The sequence below is a fragment of the Salvelinus alpinus genome, chromosome 7, assembly GCF_045679555.1.
Source record: "Salvelinus alpinus chromosome 7, SLU_Salpinus.1, whole genome shotgun sequence".
NCBI classification, from domain to species: Eukaryota; Metazoa; Chordata; class Actinopteri; order Salmoniformes; family Salmonidae; genus Salvelinus; species Salvelinus alpinus.
Genome location: NC_092092.1, coordinates 50857694 through 50883441, shown reverse-complemented (window position 1 = coordinate 50883441; position 25748 = coordinate 50857694). Strand labels below are relative to the sequence as shown.

General features: G+C 40.4%; 1 protein-coding gene and 1 long non-coding RNA gene across 2 annotated transcripts; both read left to right on the top strand.

Annotated features, from left to right (window-relative positions):
• Positions 1-8557: 8557 nt before the first annotated feature.
• On the top strand, positions 8558-10996 carry LOC139581163 (leukocyte cell-derived chemotaxin-2-like). The gene is made up of 4 exons (XM_071410641.1): positions 8558-8714; positions 8941-9052; positions 9337-9488; positions 9971-10996. The coding sequence occupies exons 1-4, from the start codon at positions 8675-8677 to the stop codon at positions 10135-10137; spliced, it is 471 nt and encodes a 156-aa protein (XP_071266742.1). The 5' UTR covers positions 8558-8674; the 3' UTR covers positions 10138-10996.
• Positions 10997-11660: 664 nt separating this feature from the next.
• On the top strand, positions 11661-13663 carry LOC139581134 (uncharacterized). Its single transcript, XR_011676152.1, has 3 exons — positions 11661-11800; positions 12734-12914; positions 13413-13663. It is a non-coding gene; the product is annotated as an uncharacterized lncRNA (long non-coding RNA).
• The last annotated feature ends 12085 nt before the right edge of the window (positions 13664-25748 follow it).

The following is a 25748-nucleotide window of genomic DNA, read 5'->3' as shown; positions in this document are numbered from 1 at the left end:
CAACAAGATGTTTGGTTAAGTAATACTGATTTATGTCATAAAAAATTGATTTAGAAGCAGTGAAATTATTCTCACATTATTGTTACAGTAATTAACCCTTCGCAAAATAACAACAGTAACCAAGGGAGGTTAAGTCGGACAAGCTTAGACTTTTATCTTCCTGCGAACATGGAGAAACACACAGTAATAATACTAAGGGAACTCCCAAAATAGGTACTCGGTATTTTTGAGACAACCATCAATTATACTCATATAGGAGCAGACAAAAAGGCCTTCAATGGAACTCTGGAGAGCCCAAGGTGAAATGTCCACTACAAGCTTGCCACAACAAGGGTTGGTGCCCAAACTAATCAGTTGGACGGGCCTTTGATATATTCTTCTTCTTTGATGGGGTTTAACGGCGGTTGGAATCCAATGTTATTGTGAATTACCGCCACCAGCTGGACGGGGTATTCAAACATTGCAGGAAAGGGGAAAACAACATCTTACAAAATTAAACAAATCAACTCACAAAACCCATCCACTTCTTCAATCCCAGTCCACTCCAAAATACATCTCTACACAGGCTCAGGGGCCTGTGAAGGCGAAACATCCACTGACAGGATTTCTTGCACAGACTTGGCTGTGAAATCACAAAGACTCCAAAACAATTCAGCTGCATTCACAATGATTCCAATTTTTTTAGACTTATTCTCTGCTTGTGCTGTACAGTTTATGATCATTGCAATAAATAATACAAAGTCCACTTTTTTAAACATTTCATAGCATTTCATTATCCCTCGGTTGATGTTTCTTCCCCACCACCCGTTCCTTCGAATGTTCACATCGCCTCCAGATAGGTGACACATTGGACACTCCTTACCCTTCTCACCTCATTCTACTTCACCCTAACAGGGAACCCAAACCGGCTGCGCGCGTGCGCCATTGTGCGCCATCGTGCATAAATGTATTTTGTCCCACTACAACAAACGCGATCACGACACGCAGGTTGCACTTGCTAGCTAATTCGTCCTATTTAGCTAGCTTGCTGTTGCTAGCTAATTTTGTCCTGGGATATAAACATTGAGTTGTTATTTTACCTGAAATGCACAAGGTCCTCTACTCCGACAATTAATCCACACATAAAACGGTCAACCGAATCGTTTCTAGTCATCTCTCCTCCTTCCAGGCCTTTTCATCGCTGAACTTATATGGTGATTGGCATCTAAACTTTCATAGTATTTCCACGACGACTGGCAAAACAGTTAGTCTTTCAATGACCCACTTGGATATAACCAATGAGGAGATGGCACGTGGGTACCTGCTTCTACAAACCAATGAGGAGATGGGAGAGGCAGGACTTGCAGCGCGATCTGCATCAGAAATAGGAATGACTTCTATTTTAGCCCTTGGCAAAGAACCGTAGTATGGATGAAGCAAATGTATTTTCTCCATCCACCATACAGGTCAGTTGACGTGCACCAACCACTCCATCGATGTCTTCAGTAATATCCTCTGCCTTTTTTTCTTGCGCCACCCCAGAAATAACCACCTTGATAGGTGCCCTGCTATGAAAATCCATACAGGAAACATTCCACTCCGATATCTTTTTGAGTTTTAAAACATGCTTATTCTGCTCAGCAGACATACAAAAAAATCGAAATATGACCACTTCTTGTGACTCTCACCGACTCCACACGTTCCTCCAACTCATTCCAGATTTTCCTCGAAGATGCTAAATGGATTTCCCAAGTAGCATTGATCCAAAACTCACTCGTCTAAAAACGAGTCTAGTGGTTTCCTATTTTCCACCACAGCTTTACCTCTCTTGTTTGGCCTTTGATATCCATAGGTTGGCACGTTTTTTTCACGGAACTTCCTATGTGAGTAAATGCAGCAGTAGGCCTAGAACTTCCATCGTCGACTAAGTAAATACATAGGCCTAAAGCCAACAAATAAAAACAGTAGAAAATATGATGAAAATTCAGGTTCTTTCAATCACATTCATCTCTCTACATTTTTCTCTTCCACACCAAGGCTTGGTGATTAACGAGGCCGTGTTGGAAAGTGTTGGAAAGATTTTTCAAATACTGAGGAACGATCATTTGCAACGGATATAAACAAACAAAATAAACTTCATTTACAATGTGTGAGGTGAAAAAAAATGACTGAGCTGCTCAGTTTATTAGTGGTGTACCTGTTGAATTAAGACAATCAGAAATCATTCCACTGCCCAAATGGGCACTTACCTACATTTGTATGCAGCAGGCCAGGTAGGACTACATCAATGCATGCTCAGGCGACACGCGCTCACTCAACGTTATCAGGACATAGAAACACAACGGTGGCATAAGCCAAGAGGCAAGAAGATTGATGACAAGCCTATTCCAGCGGTCTTGGAGACAAGGGCAAAAGTGAGCCGGAAGTCTACTGCAGTTATAACTTTGATTGGTGAGCTACACGTGAATGCATTGTTTACATCTAATGCATGTAATAACCAATTAAACCACAAGAGGATATTTTAACACAGATGCAATTCCATTATATCTTCAACTGTTACGTATCAAAGAAACCCACGTTTTAGATTTGGGCAGGTACTTACTGTATAGGCACAAATCTATGGTTAGCAGCAGAAACAGTATGGTATCCACAAACAAATGTCATCAAATGTTTCCACCTACATGGTTGTATGTTTATGTTCTCAGGACAGTGTCAGAAGTAACAGATGAAGATGGGTGGGCGTATAACGTGAACGTCTAGCAACCCGAATGTTGCACATTTGATTATCATCACGGACAACTTGAGCATTTTAGCAACTTTAACTACTTACTACTTTTTAGTTACTTTGCAATTACTAAATATGCTAGCTAACTCTTCCCCTAACCCTAACCTTAACCCTTTTAGCTGACCCTAACCCTAACCTTTACCCTTTAAGCTAACTTGTAAACATAATCCTAACCCCTAGCCTAGCTAACGTTAGCCACCTAGCTAGATTTCTTAACATATCATATTATAACGACACAGGGCGAGACCCAGATGCAGACACCGGAGGCAAATGGTTCGAGTCTCTGATATTTATTGAAAAACAAGGGTCAGGCAAGAGGCAGGTCGAGGACAAGCATAAGTTCATAAACCAGGTCACAGTCCAGAAGGTACAGGGTGGCAGGCAGTCTGGAGGTCAGGCTGAATGGTCAGGCAGGCGGGTACAGTGTCAGGGCAGGCAAAGGGTCAGAACCGGGAGGACTAGAAAAACAGAGACTAGGAAAAACAGGAGCACGGAAAAACACGCTACTTGACAAGATGAACTGGCAACAGACAGACAAAAGACACCGGTAGAAATACACAGGGAATAACGGGAACAAATGGGAGACACCTGGTGGGGGGTGTAGACAAGCACAAGACAGGTGAAACAGGGTGTGACACATATGTTTCACAAATTCATAACATATAATACAAATTGTAATTTGTAACATATCATAGAAAATGGTTGATGGACATCCACAAATTGTTACATACCATACGAAATGTAACATATCATACTAAATGGAGTGTTTTGGATTTACGCAGATAATATGAAATTCTCTGAGACCAGGTTGAGAATACCCATTCAGATTTCTGTCTGTGTGCATGGGTGTGTGAGGACTGGCCTACAATAAGAATGTGTGGCTGGAAGTTGGACAGCAGACTCCAGTCACCCAAGTCATAGACTGTTTTCTCTGCTACTGCACGCCAAGTCTAGGACCAAAAGGCTCCTTAACAGCCCCCCCCACCATTTGTTACGTACACTGCTGCTACTCGCTGTTTATTATCTATGCATAGTCACTTCACCCTTACCTCCATGTACAAATTACCTCGACTAACCTGTACCCCCGCACATTGACTCGGTACCGGTGCCCCCTGTATATAGCCTCATTATTTTATTATGTTACTTTAGTTTATCTGGTAAACATTTTCTTAACTCTTTCTTGAACTGCATTGCGTAGTCCCATGGTGTTTATACTTGCGTACTATTGTTTGTACAGATGAATGTGGTACTTTCAGGTGTTTGGAAATTGCTCCCAAGGATGAACCAGACTTGTGGAGGTCTACAATGTTTTTTGATTTTCCCATGATGTCAAGGCACTGAGTTTGAAGGTAGGCCTTGAAATACATCCACAGGTACACCTCCAATTGACTCAAATTATGTAAATTAGCCTATCAGAAGCTTCTAAAGCCATGACATCATTTTATGGAATTTTCCAAGCTGTTTAAAGGCACTGTCAACTTAGTGTATGTAAACTTCTGACCCACTGGAATTGTGATACAGTGAATTCTAAATGAAATAATCTGTCTGTAAACAATTGTTGGAAAAATTACTTGTGTCATGCACAAAGTAGATGTCCTAACCGACTTGCCAAAACTATAGTTTGTTAACAAGAAATTTGTGGTGGTTGATAAACAAGTTTTAACTTAAGTGTATGTAAACTTCCGGCTTCAACTGCATGTAAACATTATTAAGTGAATGAGATACCATAGAATAGTACAGAAAACAGTATATACATATGAGATTAGTAATGCCAGAAAAGTAAACATTAAGTGACTAAGATACCTAGAATGTCACGCCTGCTCCCGCTCTTCCTCTCTCCAGCATTGCACACTCCTGCTATCATCATTACGCACTTCCCCCCCATCATGTGCATCAGCGATTATTGGACTCACCTGGACTCAATCACCTCTGTCATTACCTTCCCTATATCTGTCTGTTTCCCCGCTCTGTTCCCTGCTTCTGCATTGATTGTCATATGTCCTTGTATACTCATGTGCTGGCTCTGTTCCTGTCTTGTTTTATGTCTGGTCCTGATTAAATGTTGGACGTACCTGCTTTTCATCCCCGGCCCTTACAGAATACAGTATATACATATGAGATGAGTAATGTAAGACATGTAAACATTATTAAGTGACTAAGATTCTGTAGAATAGTATAGAATACGGTATATTTGAGATGAGTAATGCCAGATATGTAAACATTATTAAAGTGACTAGTGTTCCATTCTTTAAAGTGGCCAGTGATTTCTAGTCTATGTCTAGGCAGCAGCCTCTAATGTTCTAGTAATGGCATTTTAATAGTCTGATGGCCTTGAGATAAAAGCTGTTTTTCAGTCTCTCGGTCCCAGCTTTGATGCGCCTGTACTGACCTCGCCTTCTGGATGATAACAGGGTGAACAAGCAGTGGCTCAGGTAGTTGATATCCTTGATGATCTTTTTGGCATTCCTGTGACATTGGGTGCTGTATGTGTCCTGGACGGCGGGTGGTTTGCCCCCTGGTAATGTGTTGGGCAGACCACACCACCCGCTGGAGAGCCTTGCGGTTGCGGGTGGCGCAGTTGCCATACCAGGAGGTGATAGAGCCCGACAGGAGGCTTTCAATTGTGCATCTGTAAAAGTTTGTGAGGGTTTTAGGTGACAAGCCACATTTCTTTAGCCTCCTGAGGTTGAAGAGGCTCTGTTGCGCCTTCTTCACCACACTGTCTGTGTAGGGGGTCCATTTCAGTTTGTCAGTGATGTGTATTCCAAGGACCTTTAAGCTTTCCTCCTTCTCCACTGCGGTCTCATCGATGTAGATAGGGGAGTGCACCCTCTGCTGTTTCCTGAAGTCCACGATCATCTCCATTGTTTTGTTGACGTTGAGTGAGAGGTTGTTTTCCAGGCACCACAGTCCCAGAGCCCTCACCTCCTCCCTGTAGTCTGTCTCGTAATCGTTGATAATCAAGCCTACTACTGTTGTGTCGTCTGCAAACTTGATGGAGGCGTGCATGCCCACTCAGTCATGGGTGAACAGACATCCCTCCCGCAGAGGGGGAGAGGTATAGAGGAATTGGTGGGTGGTGGGGTTTATGACCTCATGCCCATCGTAAATTATAAGGCAGCAGCCCGACTCCTTCCTAGTCTCTAATGTGAGAGACTGGAATGCATGTGCCTTATGGAGAATCTACCTCAGAATTGTAACATGCAATAAATGGACTTTGGGACATTATATTTCACCAGCCAAAATGGTGGTAACAATGATAGATGGAATATGAAAATGAATGTTATTTTTGTTATGTTATTGTTAAATGGAAATGTCACAATTGTTCAACTTCATTTTCATCATCTCCAGCACCACCCCAACATCAACATATGTGAAAATTACATGTTTCTATGTTTTGACATCATCGGTGTGCATCCTGTGATTTGAACCAATTATGATTAGGAATTGCCTACAAATTGTCTACTAATTGGTTCATTATGTCATTGGAAACACTGATCTTATGAAGCTGAAAAATTGTGACATTTCCCTTCAACCAGGTGGTAGCTGGCTTCTTTTTTCTCTTTGTAATATATTGAGATATTGTACATTATTCAAAAGGTTAACTTCACTTAGTTGCTTACCTTGGAGCAAACATATGTGTCCTTCGTTATCTTGCTTGTGTTCAACTATGAATGACCACAAAGCTTTATGTCAGGTTTTGGCCAAGACTGTTCGGGTTTTGGTCACTAGATGTCCCCATTGCACCTTTTTTGTACCTTTTGTTTTTCTTGCTCTAATTATTGTTTGCACCTGTAGGTCATTCCCTTGTTAGTATTTAAACCCTGTGTGTTCCTCAGTTCCTTGCTCAGTGTTTGTAAGTTAGCACCCAGCCCCAGCCCAAGCCTTGTTTTATACAGATATTTCTCTTGTTGGATTTTCCAGAGGTTCTCTGGTTTAGTTCTTGTGTATTATTTGAGTAGTCTTTTGAGGTTTGTTTTTCCCTGCTGTTTTTTACCACTTTGTGGAGTTTCTTTTGTATTTTGGAGGATTTCCATTTTGTGCCTCTTGGCTTTATTTTTGGACATTGTGGATTTAGTTTCTTTGCCTGAAGATTTTGTTCTTTAATTAAACCACCATCTCTAGTACTGCTGTGTCTGCCTCATCTTCTGGGTTCTGACGATTATTAGTGACTGTTTCTCGCACCGGGTCCTGACACTTTATCCACATCCTACACTTCTCTCCGTTAGGTTTTGGTTTTGGAAAGGGTATAAAAAAGACACCACTCTCTTACCTCTCCAGGTACAGACTGTCAGCATTACATGTGCCCCAGGCACACCGTTTTACCATGTTCTGTTCACTTGTAGCAGAGAAAGGAAAAGTATCCCTGCCTGTAGCCCATAGAAACCATGAGGATTTTTTTTCAAGGGTCAAAGGGGTCAATTGTGTAAAACTGTTTTGTGAAACCTTTGATGGTTTCTTATACCCAGGTGATTTACATACTAACCAATACACTTGAACATTATCACATTAACAGGTCAAAGACGGCCATTATGTGTTTTTCTTTATTATATATTGGTATTATTGTATAATGTACACCATGTGTTAGGCACTTATTTCTGTTATAAAGTTTACATTTATTCTCTACTAGTGGAGTATATTCATTGCTTAAAGTGATACTTGACCCAAATGTCATCATTTGTCAACATCAGAGATCTTGGCGTGATCCTGGACAACACCCTGTCGTTCTCAACTAACATCAAGGCGGTGACCCGTTCCTGTAGGTTCATGCTCTACAACATTCGCAGAGTACGACCCTGCCTCACGCAGGAAGCGGCGCAGGTCCTAATCCAGGCACTTGTCATCTCCCGTCTGGATTACTGCAACTCGCTGTTGGCTGGGCTCCCTGCCTGTGCCATTAAACCCCTACAACTCATCCAGAACGCCGCAGCCCGTCTGGTGTTCAACTTTCCCAAGTTCTCTCACGTCACCCCGCTCCTCCGCTCTCTCCACTGGCTTCCAGTTGAAGCTCGCATCCGCTACAAGACCATGGTGCTTGCCTACGGAGCTGTGAGGGGAACGGCACCTCCGTACCTTCAGGCTCTGATCAGGCCCTACACCCAAACAAGGGCACTGCGTTCATCCACCTCTGGCCTGCTCGCCTCCCTACCTCTGAGGAAGTACAGTTCCCGCTCAGCCCAGTCAAAACTGTTCGCTGCTCTGGCACCCCAATGGTGGAACAAACTCCCTCACGACGCCAGGTCAGCGGAGTCAATCACCACCTTCCGGAGACACCTGAAACCCCACCTCTTTAAGGAATACCTAGGATAGGATAAAGTAATCCTTCTAACCCCCCCCCCCTTAAAAGAGTTAGATGCACTATTGTAAAGTGGTTGTTCCACTGGATATCATAAGGTGAATGCACCAATTTGTAAGTCGCTCTGGATAAGAGCGTCTGCTAAATGACTTAAATGTAATGTAAAAATCAGAGTATTCTGAACAAACCTTATTTGCCAAGAAACAGGTAAAGGTCAGGGACAGGCTTCAAGTCCAAAGAAATGCTTTCATGGCGGTTCCTTCTCGACAATGCAACAACAATAAAACATAAATATAAGAATATGAACATACAGTCAATTACCCAGAAGAATAGAATAAACATTTTAGCATAACACCACTTGTTACCCTGCTGTCCACCATTTTGTTCTACCAAATCTTTTTTTTCTGGATTTCATAAAGTAAACAAAGCATTTCCAAATTCAGGGTATTCTACTCTGATGAAAGAGTGTGAAACAAGGGTGTGCAATGTCGGAAAGTTTAACTTCAAGAGATATTTAAGCACAGACATTATGCAGTCAGAAACACAGATGGAAGCTGGGCAAGACTTTCTTGTAGATTTTCTCCTTGAGTGAAAGCATCATCTAAGGCTTTACCATGAAGACTACTGTTCTTTTGTTTACTGTGGTGCTCATAGGTAAGAATAACCAAAAATGACATATATTCATTCAACTATTAGGTCAATCCATATATCAAATCAAGTAGCTGTCCAGCTCGCACATGCAATTTGGTTCTGGGTGCAGTTTGTGTTCAATATAATTTTGGGATTTTAATATAAATACCCTTAAATTGTTTAGTAGAAAATATCAGCATAACAGATTTTCCTCCTTAGTCAATATATCTGTGGTCCATCCCATCTCTAGCTGTGTTGTCAGAGTGTGAGATGGTCAAGTTTGGTCAGCTGTGCAGCGGCAACTCCAGTAACAGGAGGAGGACAGGAGACAGATGGGGACAAGGACACTACGGCGCACGCAGGTATGGCAAGTGTGTGTGTGTGTGTGTGTGTCTGTAGTATTTGTGGAATGTATTTTGATGTATCAGTTAGGTTTTGTATTATTTTACTGTCCGCAATTTACCTCATACTTTAGTTGATAAGATTCCATGACAATGATTGAAATCTAAAAACCCATTAATTCAATATTAATGCTCTTACTGTATACAGTACAAGAATGAAAACATACCATAGTGTTGTGATTGAGAGACTCTCTGAATACTTTGTGAATCCCCCAGCATTAATACCCTTTCCTATCTATGCCTAGAGGAGACCGTGTGCATCAGGGCCTGGACATTGTGTGTAATGATGGGGCCACAGTGTACGCTCCATTTGACGTGAAACTCAACGGAAAAGTGATCGTGTACACAGACCCGAAGAAGGCAGCCATCAACGATGGGATCAACCTCAGTGGAGAGGGTCAGTGTCTATCCTGAATCATTTTTTTATTTTTATAACCGAGATAAATAGTTAAGTTAACGCTATGCTTGTAAATATGCACTGTATTCCGATGGAACTCCCTAAAAACCAACCACTTCACTCTGATTGTCGTAACAGGTTAGGAAAGCATTTTCGCTAACCCTAACCCTAATCCTTTTCTTAACCTTAACTTAATTCTCCTAACCTGCTACATTAATTATCCTTACCTGCTGTGGTAAGTTCTCCTGACCACTAAGAAAAAGTCACTTTTGGTCATGGCTGTATTGAAGTGGCGTGTTTTTAGGCTGTGCCGTATCCCGATTTTCTGGCTCTGTTGTTTCACTGAGGTATACTAGCAACTAATATGTCACATGGCGGAATGGATATTGGAAGAATATGTGGCATATAATTGGGTAATGGTTGAATCGATTGTCTAATTGATTGATCGATTGACTGACACTGTGGTTGTCTCTGTTTTCTAGGTCTGTGCTTTAAGCTGTTCTACGTAAAGCCTGACAAGTACTCTGGGGTGGTGAAGAAGGGCCAGAGGATTGGGACCCTGCTGACCATGCAAAGTGTCTACCCAGGGATCACTTCTCACGTCCACGTCCAAATGTGTGACAAGTCTGACCCCACCAAGTTCTTCTAATGGAGTCCCTTTTGGCCTCTCCTTCAATCAATCAATAAATTAACTAAATGATTGTAATCATTGGCCAATAGATGGGCTTACTGTGTTTAAAAAAAAAAAAGTGCTTATTATTATAAACATTTTTATTACAGTAAAAATACATACATGTTGCACACTTCTGGAATAAAGTTTTACATTAACCCTATAAGCATCAACAGGGGGAAATTTATAATTTCGAAACCCTTTTTTAAATCCTTTTATGCAACTAGTTACAGACATGACATGATGATTTCTGTGTTAATATATAATTTCTGTGGTATATATATATATAATCTCTTTTTTGTATACTAGTTGTACGTGGCTAATCTGACAATGTGGACTCAATAGTAAACTTTGTGAAAAAAACATTATAGATTTAATACAAATACATGTCTGTCATTGAACAACCCCATACCATGACTAGATGGTGGAAAAAACACCCATCTCTTTAATAAGTTCTTTAGACAATAAAAGCTAATTTACCAACATTTTGAAAAATTTGGAATGAAACTTGTATTGATCAAAATAACTTTTTAAAACATGAAAAACATACTAAAATGTATATTTTTAAACATGAAATTTGACTATAAATGTGTGAAAATGTAAAAATATATGCATATTTTGGGGAATTTAAACCATTAGCTTGTGTTACAAAAGATTAATAAAAGAAAAAGTGTTACTGTTTGAGAGAAAATGTCATTTTGCCATCATTTCCAATTTGGGGTCAAAAATGACCCATGTTGGTGCATTTAGGGGTCAAAATATGTTGGTGCTTTTGGGGTATTAACAACAAAATAAATACATCATAAATCATTCCTAATAAATAATGTCTATTTTTGTATCTGAGCCTCCGTTTTGGATTTTTTCATATTTTCGACAGTATCATTCTTCATTGTCTCAATAAAAACAAGGGCGTGGCTGCGCAACTTGTGTTCAGGACACATTTTTCTAGTGCACTAAACAACCTAATATTCTGAGCATGTGTTACTTTACACAACTAAAACCAAACAAAACAAGCGCACCCAGTAAGGCAATGTCGAGCCCATGTGGATGGAGGTGGAAGGGAATGAGGAAGTAGATGTGCTAGCTAAACAGTCCATTCGGAGAGAGGAAGTGGAGATGCCAATGAACAATGCAGCTAAGGGACTGATATGGATACTAGTGGTGCAGAGATGGTAGGAGCAGTGAAGCAGAGACACTTAGGGCAGGCATCTATTCCAAGTACAGCGGAATAACAAACTTACGGTTAGAAAACAATTACATTTTCTACAAAAAATGATTGACCTAATAAAGCATACATGGTCGGTTTCCATTGTATTGTTGTTTTGGTCAATTTTTGTTGAGTAAGGCAGCTCCAAAATGCAGCTGTTTCAGCCTCGCTCAGTGCTTTATGTGGTGGAGGGGTACAGAGCGTAGGCGTCTCTGATCTTCTCTGGTTGCGTGTGATTGGCTCAGGGTGCTGTCACTCATGGGGACACTACACCCAGGGTGCTGTCATTCGCGGGGACACTACGTCACCGCAGCACCTGCTCAGAGAGCTAGCTAGCAAAAGCCCCTCTTCGGTGCTCCATTGATTTACAGTAGAAGTGCCCGCCCAAGAAGACCCATTGTCATTGGCCACAGATAAATCAACATCTAATGCCCGGTAACTTTGTCAACTTCATAGCTAGCTAGTTGTTTACCACACACTGTTACCACGTCTTGATGCTAGGTAGCTTAGCTAGTTGAAACATGTCGACAAGCTTAGCTATCTCAGAGCAAATTATTTTCAAACATAGTGTTATGAAGGAAATGTAGAGATAAAATGTATTGGTGCTAATTAGCCACCTAAACTTTAAAATATGGTTATCCATTAAAATAAAGCAAGCTGGAAAAGAAGATTCTAGTCGAGTGGTTGGTGGTGGATCATAGAGCAGTGGCTATTGTTGATGTTTGATGGCAGACTGTAATACCGATGGAACCATATGTAGAAGAAGGATTAGTTATACATGTCTTTGATGGAACTGTAACTGTGCAATATATGAAGCGAGGGAATAGTGTTATAAATATTGCATATTGTTAATTAACCAGGCTCCTTTGTGTCACAATATTACAGACCGATTACTAGTTAGTTAACTCTATAAAAGTATGCTCGACTACCATGGTCTTTCGTGCAATAAGAGCTAAAGATATGGGACGTAGCCATAAACTGATCATAACCCAAATGTTGTAACATTTGTGTGTGTGGCTCCAAAATAATTTTTGAGAAGAATTATTAGTGCATTCAATGTGTAGCCAGTGTAGTGTACTGGTTTTAATGCATATGAGCTTTGTTGATTGAGTTTGCCCCACCAACATTTTCAGGTTAAATTCAGCACTGGACAGGAGGTAAAATGGTATGGAAAGAATAGCAGTAAACTAACATTTAAATTAACCTGGAAAGAATAGCAGTAAACTGATATTGAAATGAACCCCAACCCTTTAACTCTTTTAGATTTTTGATGAAAGCGTTATTTTCAGAATATTATTATTACTCTCTCTCTCTGCTTCTTCAAATGTGTTGCTGAAACAATCACTGACCTACTTCCTGTTCTCTCAGTGACAGTAAGGCAGAGAGTCAAAGTTTGACTGACACCACAACTCAGAGAAAAGCTCACTTCTGTCACAACCGATTGGGCACACCACGTCATTTCAACATGGGATAATTGGGTAATATTTGGTTGTGACATTGATCAATGAGATTACAACCAATATTAATCCACTCAAAAAGACAGCCAAAAGTGAGTTGAATTTCCAATGTGTTATCACTATGCTTTCAACTATCTAAAAGCACAACCAAATTCCTATCGATAAGCAATGTCTGATTTTTGGATTAGCTGTCACCCAAATGTCTATCACTGCTTTCAACCATATAAAAGCACAGCAAAGTTTAAATGGGAATACAGTGTCAGCTATTTTGTTTATTTACACAAAAGTGTAATATGTTATCACTGTGCTTCACCAAGCAGAACCAAATGACCTGGATTGCAGTTGAGATTACATTAAAGCACATGGTGCAAGTGACCAATGCCGTTCAAGATTCTGCACAGATTATTACAGCAATTGTGAAGATCTCCACAGACCTGCGACGACCTATGCATGCTCTCTTGAACATGCACGCTTTATATGATTACATAAGACATTTATAGTTACAGTAACCTCAAAATGTAGCCACGGATGTGGTACTCATTTGAAGGTTATTTTTTACATTAGTTTGTAACTTCAGGCTACACTTTCAGTGGTTGATGATCCAGCCAACCTACGGAGGAGGAGTAGGAGGATACGCCGAATATGCCTGATGAAGAGCTCCAGGCCTGTCTATCTGACTGACGCTTCTCCCTCCCTGTATCATCGACCCGCCCTGCACTACTATTGCTTTTCTGAACAGCCTCAGCACCCTGTCAGCTGTGGAAGACCATCGTCAAGACCTGCCACTGCCAGTACCCTACATTTGTTTTGTTTAGTTTTTAAAGTGTATTTGAGATTCTCTTTGTAATGAAAAGTGCTACATAAAATACATAAATTATTATTGGGCCCACATCATGCCAATGTGGGCATGTTTGCTGGGTTGCTGCTGAAGAGTGGGTCAAATTGCCAGTAGAAGGATGCAGCAAGCTCAATGATGGCTACAAAAAGCGTTTGTCAGCAGTTATCTAGGCCAAAGGCTGTGCAAACATGTACTAGCTCCGGGGTGCCAATCATTTTGTCCATGGTATTTATCTTGAGTTGGTTTTGCAATGTTGAAAATCCAATAACAAAGTCTGGACACCAAAATATATTCTCAATTTTAACTTAATTGAGAAGAAATAGGGAATTATTGAATAAAAAATGGCAAGGGTGCCAATATATTTGGCTGCAACTGTATCTGTTACCAGAAAGGTACAAATCTTTACTCAGTAAACACTGACGATGATGAGTTTTTAGGGTCTTTAGAGTAACTTTCATCTTAAGCCATCTTAGGCCAATTTATTTGTAGGTATTTTTAGATGCCACGTTCAAAAAGTTGTTGAATTTTGATGACACAAGAAGCCAAGAGAATTTTAGAATGAGTTGAAAAGCAAGATAGAAAGCTGAATATGGCTGTTGCTTTTCAACACCTGCCTGTGTAACAAATGATGGGGACAGTAAAGGGAGAAGAAAAGAGGGGACACTGAAGAGAGGATAAAAGAGAGGATAGAATAGGGCGACACAGAAGAAAATAGGGCGACACTGAAGAGAGGATAAAATAGGGGGACACTGAAGAGAGGATGAAATAGGGTGACACTGAAGAGGGGATAACATAGGGGGACACTGAAGGGAAGAGAGAAGAGCGTAACAATCTCAACAGTGGTGTGATATACAAGGACCAAAGTTGAGACAGACTGAAATGCTTCATGTCAAAAGTTGTATCTCCATTTTGTAGCACCAGGGTGAGGACACAGGCACAGACAGTGTTACCAGTGTTTTCTCTGTCTCTCTCTTTGTCTCTGTCTCCGTCGGAAATCGGGTGTTTCAATGTCAAACGTTTTGTTATATTTCAGTCTTCTGTGATTTATATAAAGTGATTTATTGGGATGCAAACTCAAAATGTAATACATTTCGACTCTACGTCTGACATGGTATAGGTGTCTTCTTTTTAAAGCCCATAACCATGTGTGTGAGGTGTTTACTTTGTTTCAAAGTAGATTTGTTTGACTACAAAGTAAAACTATGATAGAAGCCCTGTAATTTCCCCAGTGATCAAAAGCTCCACTATACAAACACACACGCACGGACGCACAGAAAGTTCTCTTGTAGCTTTACTTTTTCAAGTTTTTAAAATGAGTTGCTCTTTCCAGTGGATGACATCACACAGAGAGTTAAAGAGGAACATAAAGCCAGTCTGGATTTGGATTTCTGAGTGAAAAGCCGCTACACACAACTCTACATCACACAGGGAGAGAGTAAAGGGGTTAATAACGAACATGAGGTTTGGCAGATTGAATTCATTGAGGAGATTTCCAGGAGAAAAACATCCTCAGACACTCCAATCAACTGCCATGACATCTTCAAACCCTTACCTGGACAGAAGAGAGAAACGGAGAGACCAATCAGAACCGTAATGATGAAGGGCAATCACTGGCATCGTAAAAAACAGTCTCTGTGCAGAGGTTTATCCATGACTGGGCAGAAGGAAAAGCCAATCAGGATGTGGATTTCATCTTTCCGAAAATATGAAATTGATTAAATTAAGGCAGTACAGTCTTCATGGGCTTATAAATTATTTCCACCCTGAACAAAAAAAAACAGCACACATAAATATGCCGACTGTAAAGTCATGCTCATCTTCGATGGTCTGGATGAAAGCAGACTTCAATTAGATTTCAGTCCGAACCTGATGCTGAGTGATCTAACTAAACATCCACACTAAACTGGAGACACTGAGGGTAGTACTTTTGAAGGGTTCTTCACATGACTGGTTGTTGGACAGTTTGTTAGGGTCTACTTGTCACTGTTTTTACTTGGAAGTCACAGGTCCAAAGATGCATACCTACAGGTATAACTGGATATTAATACTTGCAGACTAAGAACATTTATGTAGTGAATTATGCGCTTTATGTTCCTCGACATATAGACTTTCTTGGTAGATAACGTGAAATGAACCAAATAGATTAACCTGGTTTAATGTAATTGTGTATTTGACTTTGTAGACTTTAAAAAAATTGATTACCAACATTTTTTAAAACTTGTTACTCATCACGTTACAATATATCATCCCATTTAGGCTGAACAAATGTTATCTGACAGAGAGATGTTGTGAAGTGTTAGCCTCAGCTCTCAGCTTAATCTCTTCTGACCTGAGAGAGCTGGAACTGCAGGATTCAGGAGAAAGGAGGCTCCTCTCTGCTGGACTGTGATAAAAACGATGAACTAGAGAAACTGAGGTTAATACTTAGAAACATTTGTGTCAAAGCACATCATCATTACAGTAGCCAGTAAGTTGGCTCAATATACACGTATAAAGGTAAATACTGTGTAAATACTATTATACATGTCATTACATTTCAGTCTCACATTGCTGTGAAGTTCAACCCTTGTGAGATAACTGCAGGATATTAGTGCTGCAATTTGACTGTACATTTGAGATGATTAAAAATATTTATTAACTAATTCAGTTGTTAAAGTGACTAATACAATTATCCAATTCATACTAAATGACAGTGCAAATTGTATCTGTCTTGTCTTAACCTGAAAACCTGATTTGATTAAATAAATCCTTAATTGATATATGTTTCCTACATTAGTACAGCAGGGGAACATTGTAGTGACGACTGCACTGCAATACAGGATCTTTGAATAAGAAACATTTGTTCAAACTCAGTTGACCACCAGATGGCAGATGTCCTGTTATAAAATCATGATGACCTCTGCAAGCTCTCATTCTGTGGAGTCACAGATGAAGGCCGTGCTTCTCTGCTTTGCAAATCTTTTTTCTTTTCTTTTTCTGACCAAGTAATGGGAAACACTCTTCTAACAAATTTATTACAGATTAATTGGATTTCTCTTGTTGGCCTGAGAACAGTAAGGTCTTGATATTAAGTAGAGCTCTTACTTTGTCACCCTTTTAGACTAGGCTTCACTTCATACAGCCTGTGTGTCACTCAGTCTCTGTCTGTTCCTCTGTCTCTCTCACAGTGTGGACCACGAGGAAGAGTTCTGGGTAAAACCACAACTGCTGAAGAAGGGTATGTGTGCTAGTTATAAACAATCAATGTTGTTTATATCACAGGCATCTGCAGATGCTGGACCCAAACACAGCAAATCCCAACCTCTCTCTCTCTCTGAGGGGAACAGAAAGGTTGAGTTGGCAAGATGAGAGCAGCCATATCCTGATTACCCAGAGAGGTTTGATTCTGAGGAAAATGTGCTGTGTAGAGAGGGTTTGATTGGATGCTGTTACTGGGAGGTAGAGTGGAATGGGATGGCTATAATAGCAGTGACATATGTAAAGACATCGGTAGAAAAGGATTGAATCATGCCTGTCACATTGGAGGATATGACAAGTTCTGGTGTCTGTTCTGCTGCCCTATGGATGATTACTCGACAATAATGAAAATATTATTATTATATGCTTCCTGCCTCATCAACCCTCAACCCCAGAGACACCTGCCTTCCTTCCGCCTCAGAGTAAGAGTGTTTCTGGACTGGCCAATTGGCACACTGTCCTTCTACAGGGTCTACTCTCACACAATGACCCATTCCACACCACATTATATACAAAACATTAGGATCACCTGGTCTTTCCATGACATAGACCAGGGGTACTCAACTCAACTAGCCGGAGCCTGCTAGTTCTGTTCTACCTGGTAATTAATTTCACACATCTGGTGTCACTGGTCTAAATCAGTCCCTGATCAGAGGGGAACAATGAAAAAAATGCAGTGGAACTGGCTTAGAGGTTCAGAGTTGAGTTTGAGGGACATAGACTGACCAGGTGAAAGCTATGAACCAGCACTGCCAACTCCCACGCATTGGCCGTGAAACACATGCATTTGACCCTCTTCTCACGCTCTTATGACACACCTCTTATGTCTCACGCAATGAAAACGACTGCATTTATTATTTTACTTTCGTCTATTGCATTGTCAGCTCGTTAACTTTTCAACTGTGCCCCAAATCTTTTTGAAATCTGCGCCTGCAACTGAACATCACGAGCAGAACCTCTATGTCCTGTCTTGTTACGTCGCTTTGAAGCATATGATTGGTCTAGTTATTGAAGGATCAAGGGGATTGGAGGCATGTTTTAAAGAAACGCCCAAGATTAGAGCGGAGCTGAATGGAGAGAGAGAACGTTCTCCGCTGAGTTTATAAAACTATAAAAAGAGCAGCACGGTAACGCTGTTTTATGTAAAATGTTGTCAACAAAAATTAGGCTGCGGTTACTCCTGTCCATTAATATATTGTACAATGCAGCCTTTTGACACCATGTACTGAATTCTATTTAATCTACACTTGCATTAGTCCCCTTGTTTTGGTGATTGGCATTTTGGGTCTGACAACGAAAAAGCAGCAGACATACCTACAGTATGTTTTAGCAGGGAAGTTTGGTCGGGTGACCTGTTTGTAAGTATGGAAATATTATTTTTTACAACATATTGTGAACCCTAAAGTGTATGTTTGATTCTAGAGTGGGAAAATAAATAGACACATTATTTGGTTAGGGTGTAGTGGCAGATTAATGTAAACTTCTCTTCAGATTTTATCTATTTATTTTGTCTGATCAATGGAACAATTCTCATTCTTAACAATGGGCTAAAATAAATGGGTAATTACTATGCTTGTCAGCAAGAACACTACTGTTATTCCCTAGACTTATTTTATTATTCCACTTCCCAATGTTGCCAGTGTAATAACATATTTGAAATCTGATATTCCTACTTGTGTCTTTGTAGCCATTCATGGACAGTTTTGAATAAGCATTGGTGGAAAAAGTACCCAAATGTAATACTTGAGTAAAAGTAAAGATACCTTAACAGAAAATGATTCAAAAGTGAAAGTCATAGAGTAAAATACTACTTGAATACAAGTCTAAAAGTTTTTGGTTTTAAATATACTTAAGTATCAAAAGTAAAAGTAAAAATGTAAATAATTTCAAATTCCTTATATTAAGCAAACCAGACGGCACCATTTTCTTGTTTTCTTAATTTACGGATAGCCAGGGGCACACTCCAACACTCAGACATAATTTATAAATGAAGAATGTTTATACAGGTAGTCAGGATGATCAGGGATAAGTGCATGAATTGGACCATTTTCCTGTCTTGAGTAATTTTGGCTGTCAGGGAAAATGTATGGAGTAAAAAGTACATTATTTTCTTTCAGAATGTCGTGAAGTAATAGTAAAAAATATAAAGGGTAAAGTACAGATACACAAACAAATCTAATTATGTAGTACTTTAAAGTATTTTTACTAAAGTACTTTACACCACCGTGAATAAGTCCTACAAATAAGCATTGGATATGAAATGCTCCTGGAATCAAATATAAATTTGACACTTTAGTATTGTGCACACGCTAGGCAGAGATGGTAGAGGGACTCACAGCTCATAAAGTCATCATATTTTGTCTATGTATGTCACGTTCGCTGGAATAACTATCGGACCAAGGCGCAGCGGATGTTGAGTTCCACATAATTTAATGATAAAGTGAAACTCAGCAAAGACAAAAAACAAATAAACAATAAACTAACAACGAACCGTGACTACAGAGGTGCTACGTGCACTAACTCAAAACAATATCCCATAAAACACAGGTGGAAAAAATGCTACTTAAATATGATCCCCAATTAGAGACAACGATATCCAGCTGCCTCTAATTGGGAACCATATCAAGCACACCAACCTAGAAATATGAAAACTAGAATACCCACATAGAAATAATAAACTAGAATACAACATAGACATACATATACTAAATCACCCCCTAGTCACACCCTGACCTACTATACCATAGAGAAACAATAGTTCTCTATGGTCAGGGCGTGACAATGTAGAGTAAGATGATGGCAAGGATCTTTAACTAGTAGGCATAAACTACCTGAGTGTTGATATCCATTAGATTTTTCTTGAAGGTTGGGTGATTGAGAAAGGCTTGACATTTTCATAAAAAGAAACATAGATCAAGGGAGGCTAATCCTCCTGGAGAGCAAGCAGGATTTTCTTCCAGGCCTATTTTAAAGAGATAGTTCATCCAAATATATATATTTTTTGTGTCCTTATGTCACGCCCTGACCATAGAGAGCCCTCGGTTCTCTATGGTGTTTAGGTCAGAGCGTGACTGGGGGGGTTATCTAAGTTATAGATTTCTAGGTTGGTGGTTTGTGTGGTTCCCAATTAGAGGCAGCTGGTAATCGTTGCCTATAATTGGGGATCATATTTAGGTAGGCTTTTTCCCCACCTGCATTTGTGGGATATTGTTTGTGTTAGTGTGTTTGGTCACTATGTTTGGTCACTATGGCCGGTCACTATGGCCTCACGGTCTTTGTAAGTTTTGTTAGTTTCACTTAAATATGTGGAGCTATACTCACGCTGCGCCTTGGTCTGTTCATTTACAAGATCGTGACACCTTAACTTGAAAGTAGTTTATGGACAAGGAGGCTACAATCGATGATCCTGTGCCGAGCCTCGCATACAACTTTCCACCTGAGAATAGGGATCAATCCCTGCTTCCAACCTTCCCACTGTTTCTAGCATTTGCCCATCAATTTCATCACCCCCAAAATCTCAAAGTAACAAAGCTGTCGAATTTTGAGTGTTAATTTACTGTTCAAAGCATCCTGAATAGACCTGACTTGTTTCTCCCCCATTTTTCCCCCACCCTGGTCTTAGACCTAAGCCATGTCAAAATACGTAGAATTGCAGGAATCATGCTTCAAAACAGTACAATTTTCCTGGGGGCAATGGGGGTTGTGCCAGGGGGCAATGATATTCACATAGCAAATCTCACTCCAAGCTTTCCTCAAAAGTTGGCATCCCTGTATGGTCCCTCATTGATGTCATTTGTTGAATCCACTTCAATCAGTGTAGCGAAGTTAAAGAATTATTTTATTTTGAGACAATTAAGACATGGATTGTGTATGTGTGCCATTCAGGGTATGGTAGTAGGTGCCAGGCACACCGGTTTGAGTGTGTCAAGAACTGCAATGGTGCGGGGTTTTTCACTCTCAACAGTTTCCCGTGTGTATCAAGAATGGTCCCCCACCCAAAGGACATCCAGCCAACACAACTGTGAGAAGCATTGGTTTCAAATCAAATCAAATTGTATTTGTCACATGCGCCCGAATACAACAAGTGTAAACCTTACAGTGAAATGCTTACTTCCAAGCCTTTAAAACAATGCAGTTTTAAGAGAAGTAAGAGTTAAGAAAAATATTTATGAAACAACCTAAAGTAAAAAAAATAAAAGAGCAACAATAAAATAACAATAACGAGGCTACAGTTGAAGTCGGAAGTTTACATACACCTTAGCCAAATGCGTTTAAACTCAGTTTTTCACAATTCCTGACATTTAATGAAAGTAAAAATTCCTTGTCTTAGGTCAGTTAGGAACACAACTTTATTTTAAGAATGTGAAATGTCAGAATAATAGTAGAGAGAATGATTTATTTCAGCTTTTATTTCTTTCATCACATTCCCAGTGGGTCAGAAGTTTACATACACTCAATTAGTATTTGGTAGCATTGCCTTTAAAATCAAATCAAATTTATTTATATAGCCCTTCGTACATCAGCTGATATCTCAAAGTGCTGTACAGAAACCCAGCCTAAAACCCCAAACAGCAAGCAATGCAGGCGTAGAAGCACGGTGGCTAGGAAAAACTCCCTAGAAAGGCCAAAACCTAGGAAGAAACCTAGAGAGGAACCAGGCTATGAGGGGTGGCCAGTCCTCTTCTGGCTGTGCCGGGTGGAGATTATAACAGAACATGGCCAAGATGTTCAAATGTTCATAAATGACCAGCATGGTCAAATAATAATAATCACAGTATTTGTCGAGAGTGCAGCAAGTCAGCACCTCAGGAGTAAATGTCAGTTGGCTTTTCATAGCCGATCATTGAGAGTATCGCTACCGCTCCTGCTGTCTCTAGAGAGTTGAAAACAGCAGGTCTGGGACAGGTAGCACGTCCGGTGAACAGGTCAGGGTTCCATAGCCGCAGGCAGAACAGTTGAAACTGGAGCAGCAGCACGGCCAGGTGGATGGACTGGGGACAGCAAGGAGTCATCATGCCAGGTAGTCCTGACGCATGGTCCTAGGGCTCAGGTCCTCCGAGAGAGAGAAAGAAAGAAAGAGAGAAAGAGAGAATTAGAGAGAGCATACTTAAATTCACAAAGGACACCGGATAAGACAGGAGAAGTACTCCAGATATAACAGACTGACCCTAGCCCCCCGACACATAAACTACTGCAGCATAAATACTGGAGGCTGAGACAGGAGGGGTCAGGAGACACTGTGGCCACATCCGATGATACCCCCGGACAGGGCCAAACAGGAAGGATATAACCCCACCCACTTTGCCAAAGCACAGCCCCCACACCACTAGAGGGATATCTTCAACCACCAACTTACCATCCTGAGACAAGGCCGAGTATAGCCCACAAATATCTCCGCCACGGCACAAACCAAGGGGGGGCGCCAACCCAGACAGTAAGATCACGTCAGTGACTCAACCCACTCAAGTGACTCACCCCTCCTAGGGACGGCATGAAAGAGCACCAGTAAGCCAGTGACTCAGCCCCTGTAATAGGGTTAGAGGCAGAGAATCGCAGTGGAGAGAGGGGAACCGGCAAGGCAGAGACAGCAAGGGCGGTTCGTTGCTCCAGAGCCTTTCCGTTCACCTTCACACTCTTGGGCCAGACTACACTCAATCATATGACCCACTGAAGAGATAGGTCTTCAGTAAAGACTTAAAGGTTGAGACCGAGTCTGCGTCTCTCACATGGGTAGGCAGACCATTCCATAAAAATTTAGATCTATAGGAGAAAACCCTGCCTCCAGCTGTTTGCTTAGAAATTCTAGGGACAATTAGGAGGCCTGCGTCTTGTGACCGTAGCGTACGTGTAGGTATGTTTGGCAGGACCAAATCGGAAAGATAGGTAGGAGCAAGCCCATGTAACGCTTTGTAGGTTAGCAGTAAAACCTTGCAATCAGCCCTTGCCTTAACAGGAAGCCAGTGTAGGGAGGCTAGCACTGGAGTAATATGATCAAACTTTTGGGTTCTAGTCAGGATTCTAGCAGCCGTATTTAGCACTAACTGAAGTTTATTTTGTGCTTTATCCGGGTAGCCGGAAAGTAGGACATTGCAGTAGTCTAACCTAGAAGTAACAAAAGCATGGATACATTTTTCTGCATCAGTTTTGGACAGAAAATTTCTGATTTTTGCAATGTTACGTAGATGGAAAAAAGCTGTCCTTGAAACATTCTTGATATGTTCGTCAAAAGAGAGATCAGGGTCCAGAGTAACGCCGAGGTCCTTCACAGTTTTATTTGAGACGACTTTACAACCATCAAGATTAATTGTCAGATTCAACAGAAGATCTCTTTGTTTCTTGGGACCTAGAACAAGCATCTCTGTTTTGTCCGAGTTTAAAAGTAGAACGTTTTCGGCCATCCACATCCTTATGTCTGAAACACAGGCTTCTAGCGAGGGCAATTTTGGGGCTTCACCATGTTTCATTGAAATGTTCAGCTGTGTGTCATCCGCATAGCAGTGAAAGTTAACATTATGTTTTCGAATTACATCCCCAATAGGTAAAATATATAGTGAAAACAATAGTGGTCCTAAAACGGAACCTTGAGGAACACCGAAATGTACAGTTGATTTGTCAGAGGACAAACCATTCACAGACACAAACTGATATCTTTCCGACAGATAAGATCTAAACCAGGCCAGAACTTGTCCATGTAGACCAATTTGGGTTTCCAATCTCTCCAAAATAATGTGGTGATCGATGATATCAAAGGCAGCACTAAGGTCTAGTAGCACGAGGACAGATGCAGAGCCTCGGTCTGACGCCATTAAAAGGTAATTTACCACCTTCACAAGTGCAGTCTCAGTGCTATGATGGGGTCTAAAACCAGACTGAAGCATTTCGTATACATTGTTTGTCTTCGGGAAGGCAGTGAGTTGCTGCGCAACAGCTTTTTCAATTTATTTTGAGAGGAATGGAAGATTCGATTTAGGCCGATAGTTTTTTATATTTTCTGGGTCAAGGTTTGGCTTTTTCAAGAGAGGCTTTATTACTGCCACTTTTAGTGAGTTTGGTACACATCTGGTGGATAGAGAGCCGTTTATTATGTTCAACATAGGAGGGCCAAGCACATGAAGTCGCTCTTTCAGTAGTTTAGTTGGAATAGGGTCCAGTATGCAGCTTGAAGATTTAGAGGCCATGATTATTTTCATCATTGTGTCAAGAGATATAGTACTAAAACACTTAAGTTTCTCTCTTGATCCTAGGTCCTGGCAGAGTTGTGCAGACTCAGGACAGCTGAGCTTTGGAGGAATATGCAGATTTAAAGAGGAGTCCGTAATTTGCTTTCTTGTCATTTAATTTTTTTTAAACAGCATTTTTATTTTCACCCACATTAAGAGATACAACAACAGAGACAAAGAAAAAAATGTAAAAAATATATTTAAAAAACAGCACTCGCCTACGCATACCTGCGCATACATATATATATACATACACATACACACACATACACACACACACACCATTTTCCTCTCCCCGCTTCTCTCACCCTATCCCCATCATTGCGTCTCTCAATACATACATTTTAAACAAACTTACAAACAGAAATTAACTTCTTGCAACTATAGGGGGTGCTGTTCCGCATTAGCATTTTTCGGTCTCCAAATTAAACTGCCTCGTGCTCAATTCTTGATCGTACAATATGCATATTATTGTTATTATTGGATAGAAAACACTTTCTAGTTTCTATAGCCGTTGGAATTTTGTCTCTGAGTGGTACAGAACTACTTCTACAGCACTTTTCCTGACAGGGAGTCAGATTTCAGAAATTTTGACCCCTGATCTGGGGTCGGTTTTAAGGTGCCTGTAAATGCTATGGAGAAACCGACACTGCCTACGTCTTCCTCTGGGTGTCAGTACGTCATCACGCTTTGAATGGAGTCGATTGCACAATCAGAGCCACTATAAAACAACAAAACGTGGAAGTACCGTTCTTTCCCTTCGCGCGTCTTACGCAAGATGGACATCGGACTTGCCTCCTTCCAAATGGTTGTTTAGCCAGTGATATTTCTCCGGTCATGTTTTTACTCGTTATAGTTGTTAAAAACATCATAATGTAGTTAATTTGAACCGTTTTATAGCAATTTATATCTGTTTAGTGCGATTTTGAGGAATTTCTTTGTCGTGCACTTTGAAGCTTTGGGCACGTTTCAGGGTCTCGGTCGATGTTAGTGGACATTTCGAAGGACAGAGGACATCTATCGACCAAAAGAAGATTAGACCCAAGAAAGGATACATTGCCCAAGAATCTGATGGAAAATCACCTCATAGTAAGAAATATTTAATATGATAAATCGTTGTTCTGTCGAAATATTTTAAACGCATAATCCGCCATTTTGTTTGTTATCGCTTCACTTGGCGAACCCTGTATTGCACAGTAAGGATAATTTTAGAAATGTAAATCAGCGGTTGCATTAAGAACTAATTTGTCTTTCGATTCCTGTCAACCCTGTATTTTTTTGTCAAGTATATGATTAGCTTTCGATTAAACTAGATCACTCTGAAAGATGACGTCCGACATTTTGAGGCTTGATTTGCTAGTATTTTCATTGTATAACCACGGTTTTGTATGGCTAAATATGCACATTTTCGAACAAACTCTATATGTATGTTGTAAAATGATGTTACAGGAGTGTCATCGGAAGAATTCTGAGAAGGTTAGTGAAAAAATTAATATACACTGCTCAAAAAAATAAAGGGAACACTTAAACAACACAATGTAACTCCAAGTCAATCACACTTCTGTGAAATCAAACTGTCCACTTAGGAAGCAACACTGATTGACAATAAATTTCACATGCTGTTGTGCAAA

Coding starts and splice junctions, on each gene's coding strand:
- LOC139581163 (XM_071410641.1), top strand. CDS start 8,675: ATGAAGACTACTGTTCTTTTGTTTACTGTGGTGCTCATAG. Junction 9,053..9,336: donor GGACACTACGGCGCACGCAG/GTATGGCAAGTG, acceptor ATCTATGCCTAG/AGGAGACCGTGTGCATCAGG. Junction 9,489..9,970: donor GATCAACCTCAGTGGAGAGG/GTCAGTGTCTAT, acceptor TCTGTTTTCTAG/GTCTGTGCTTTAAGCTGTTC.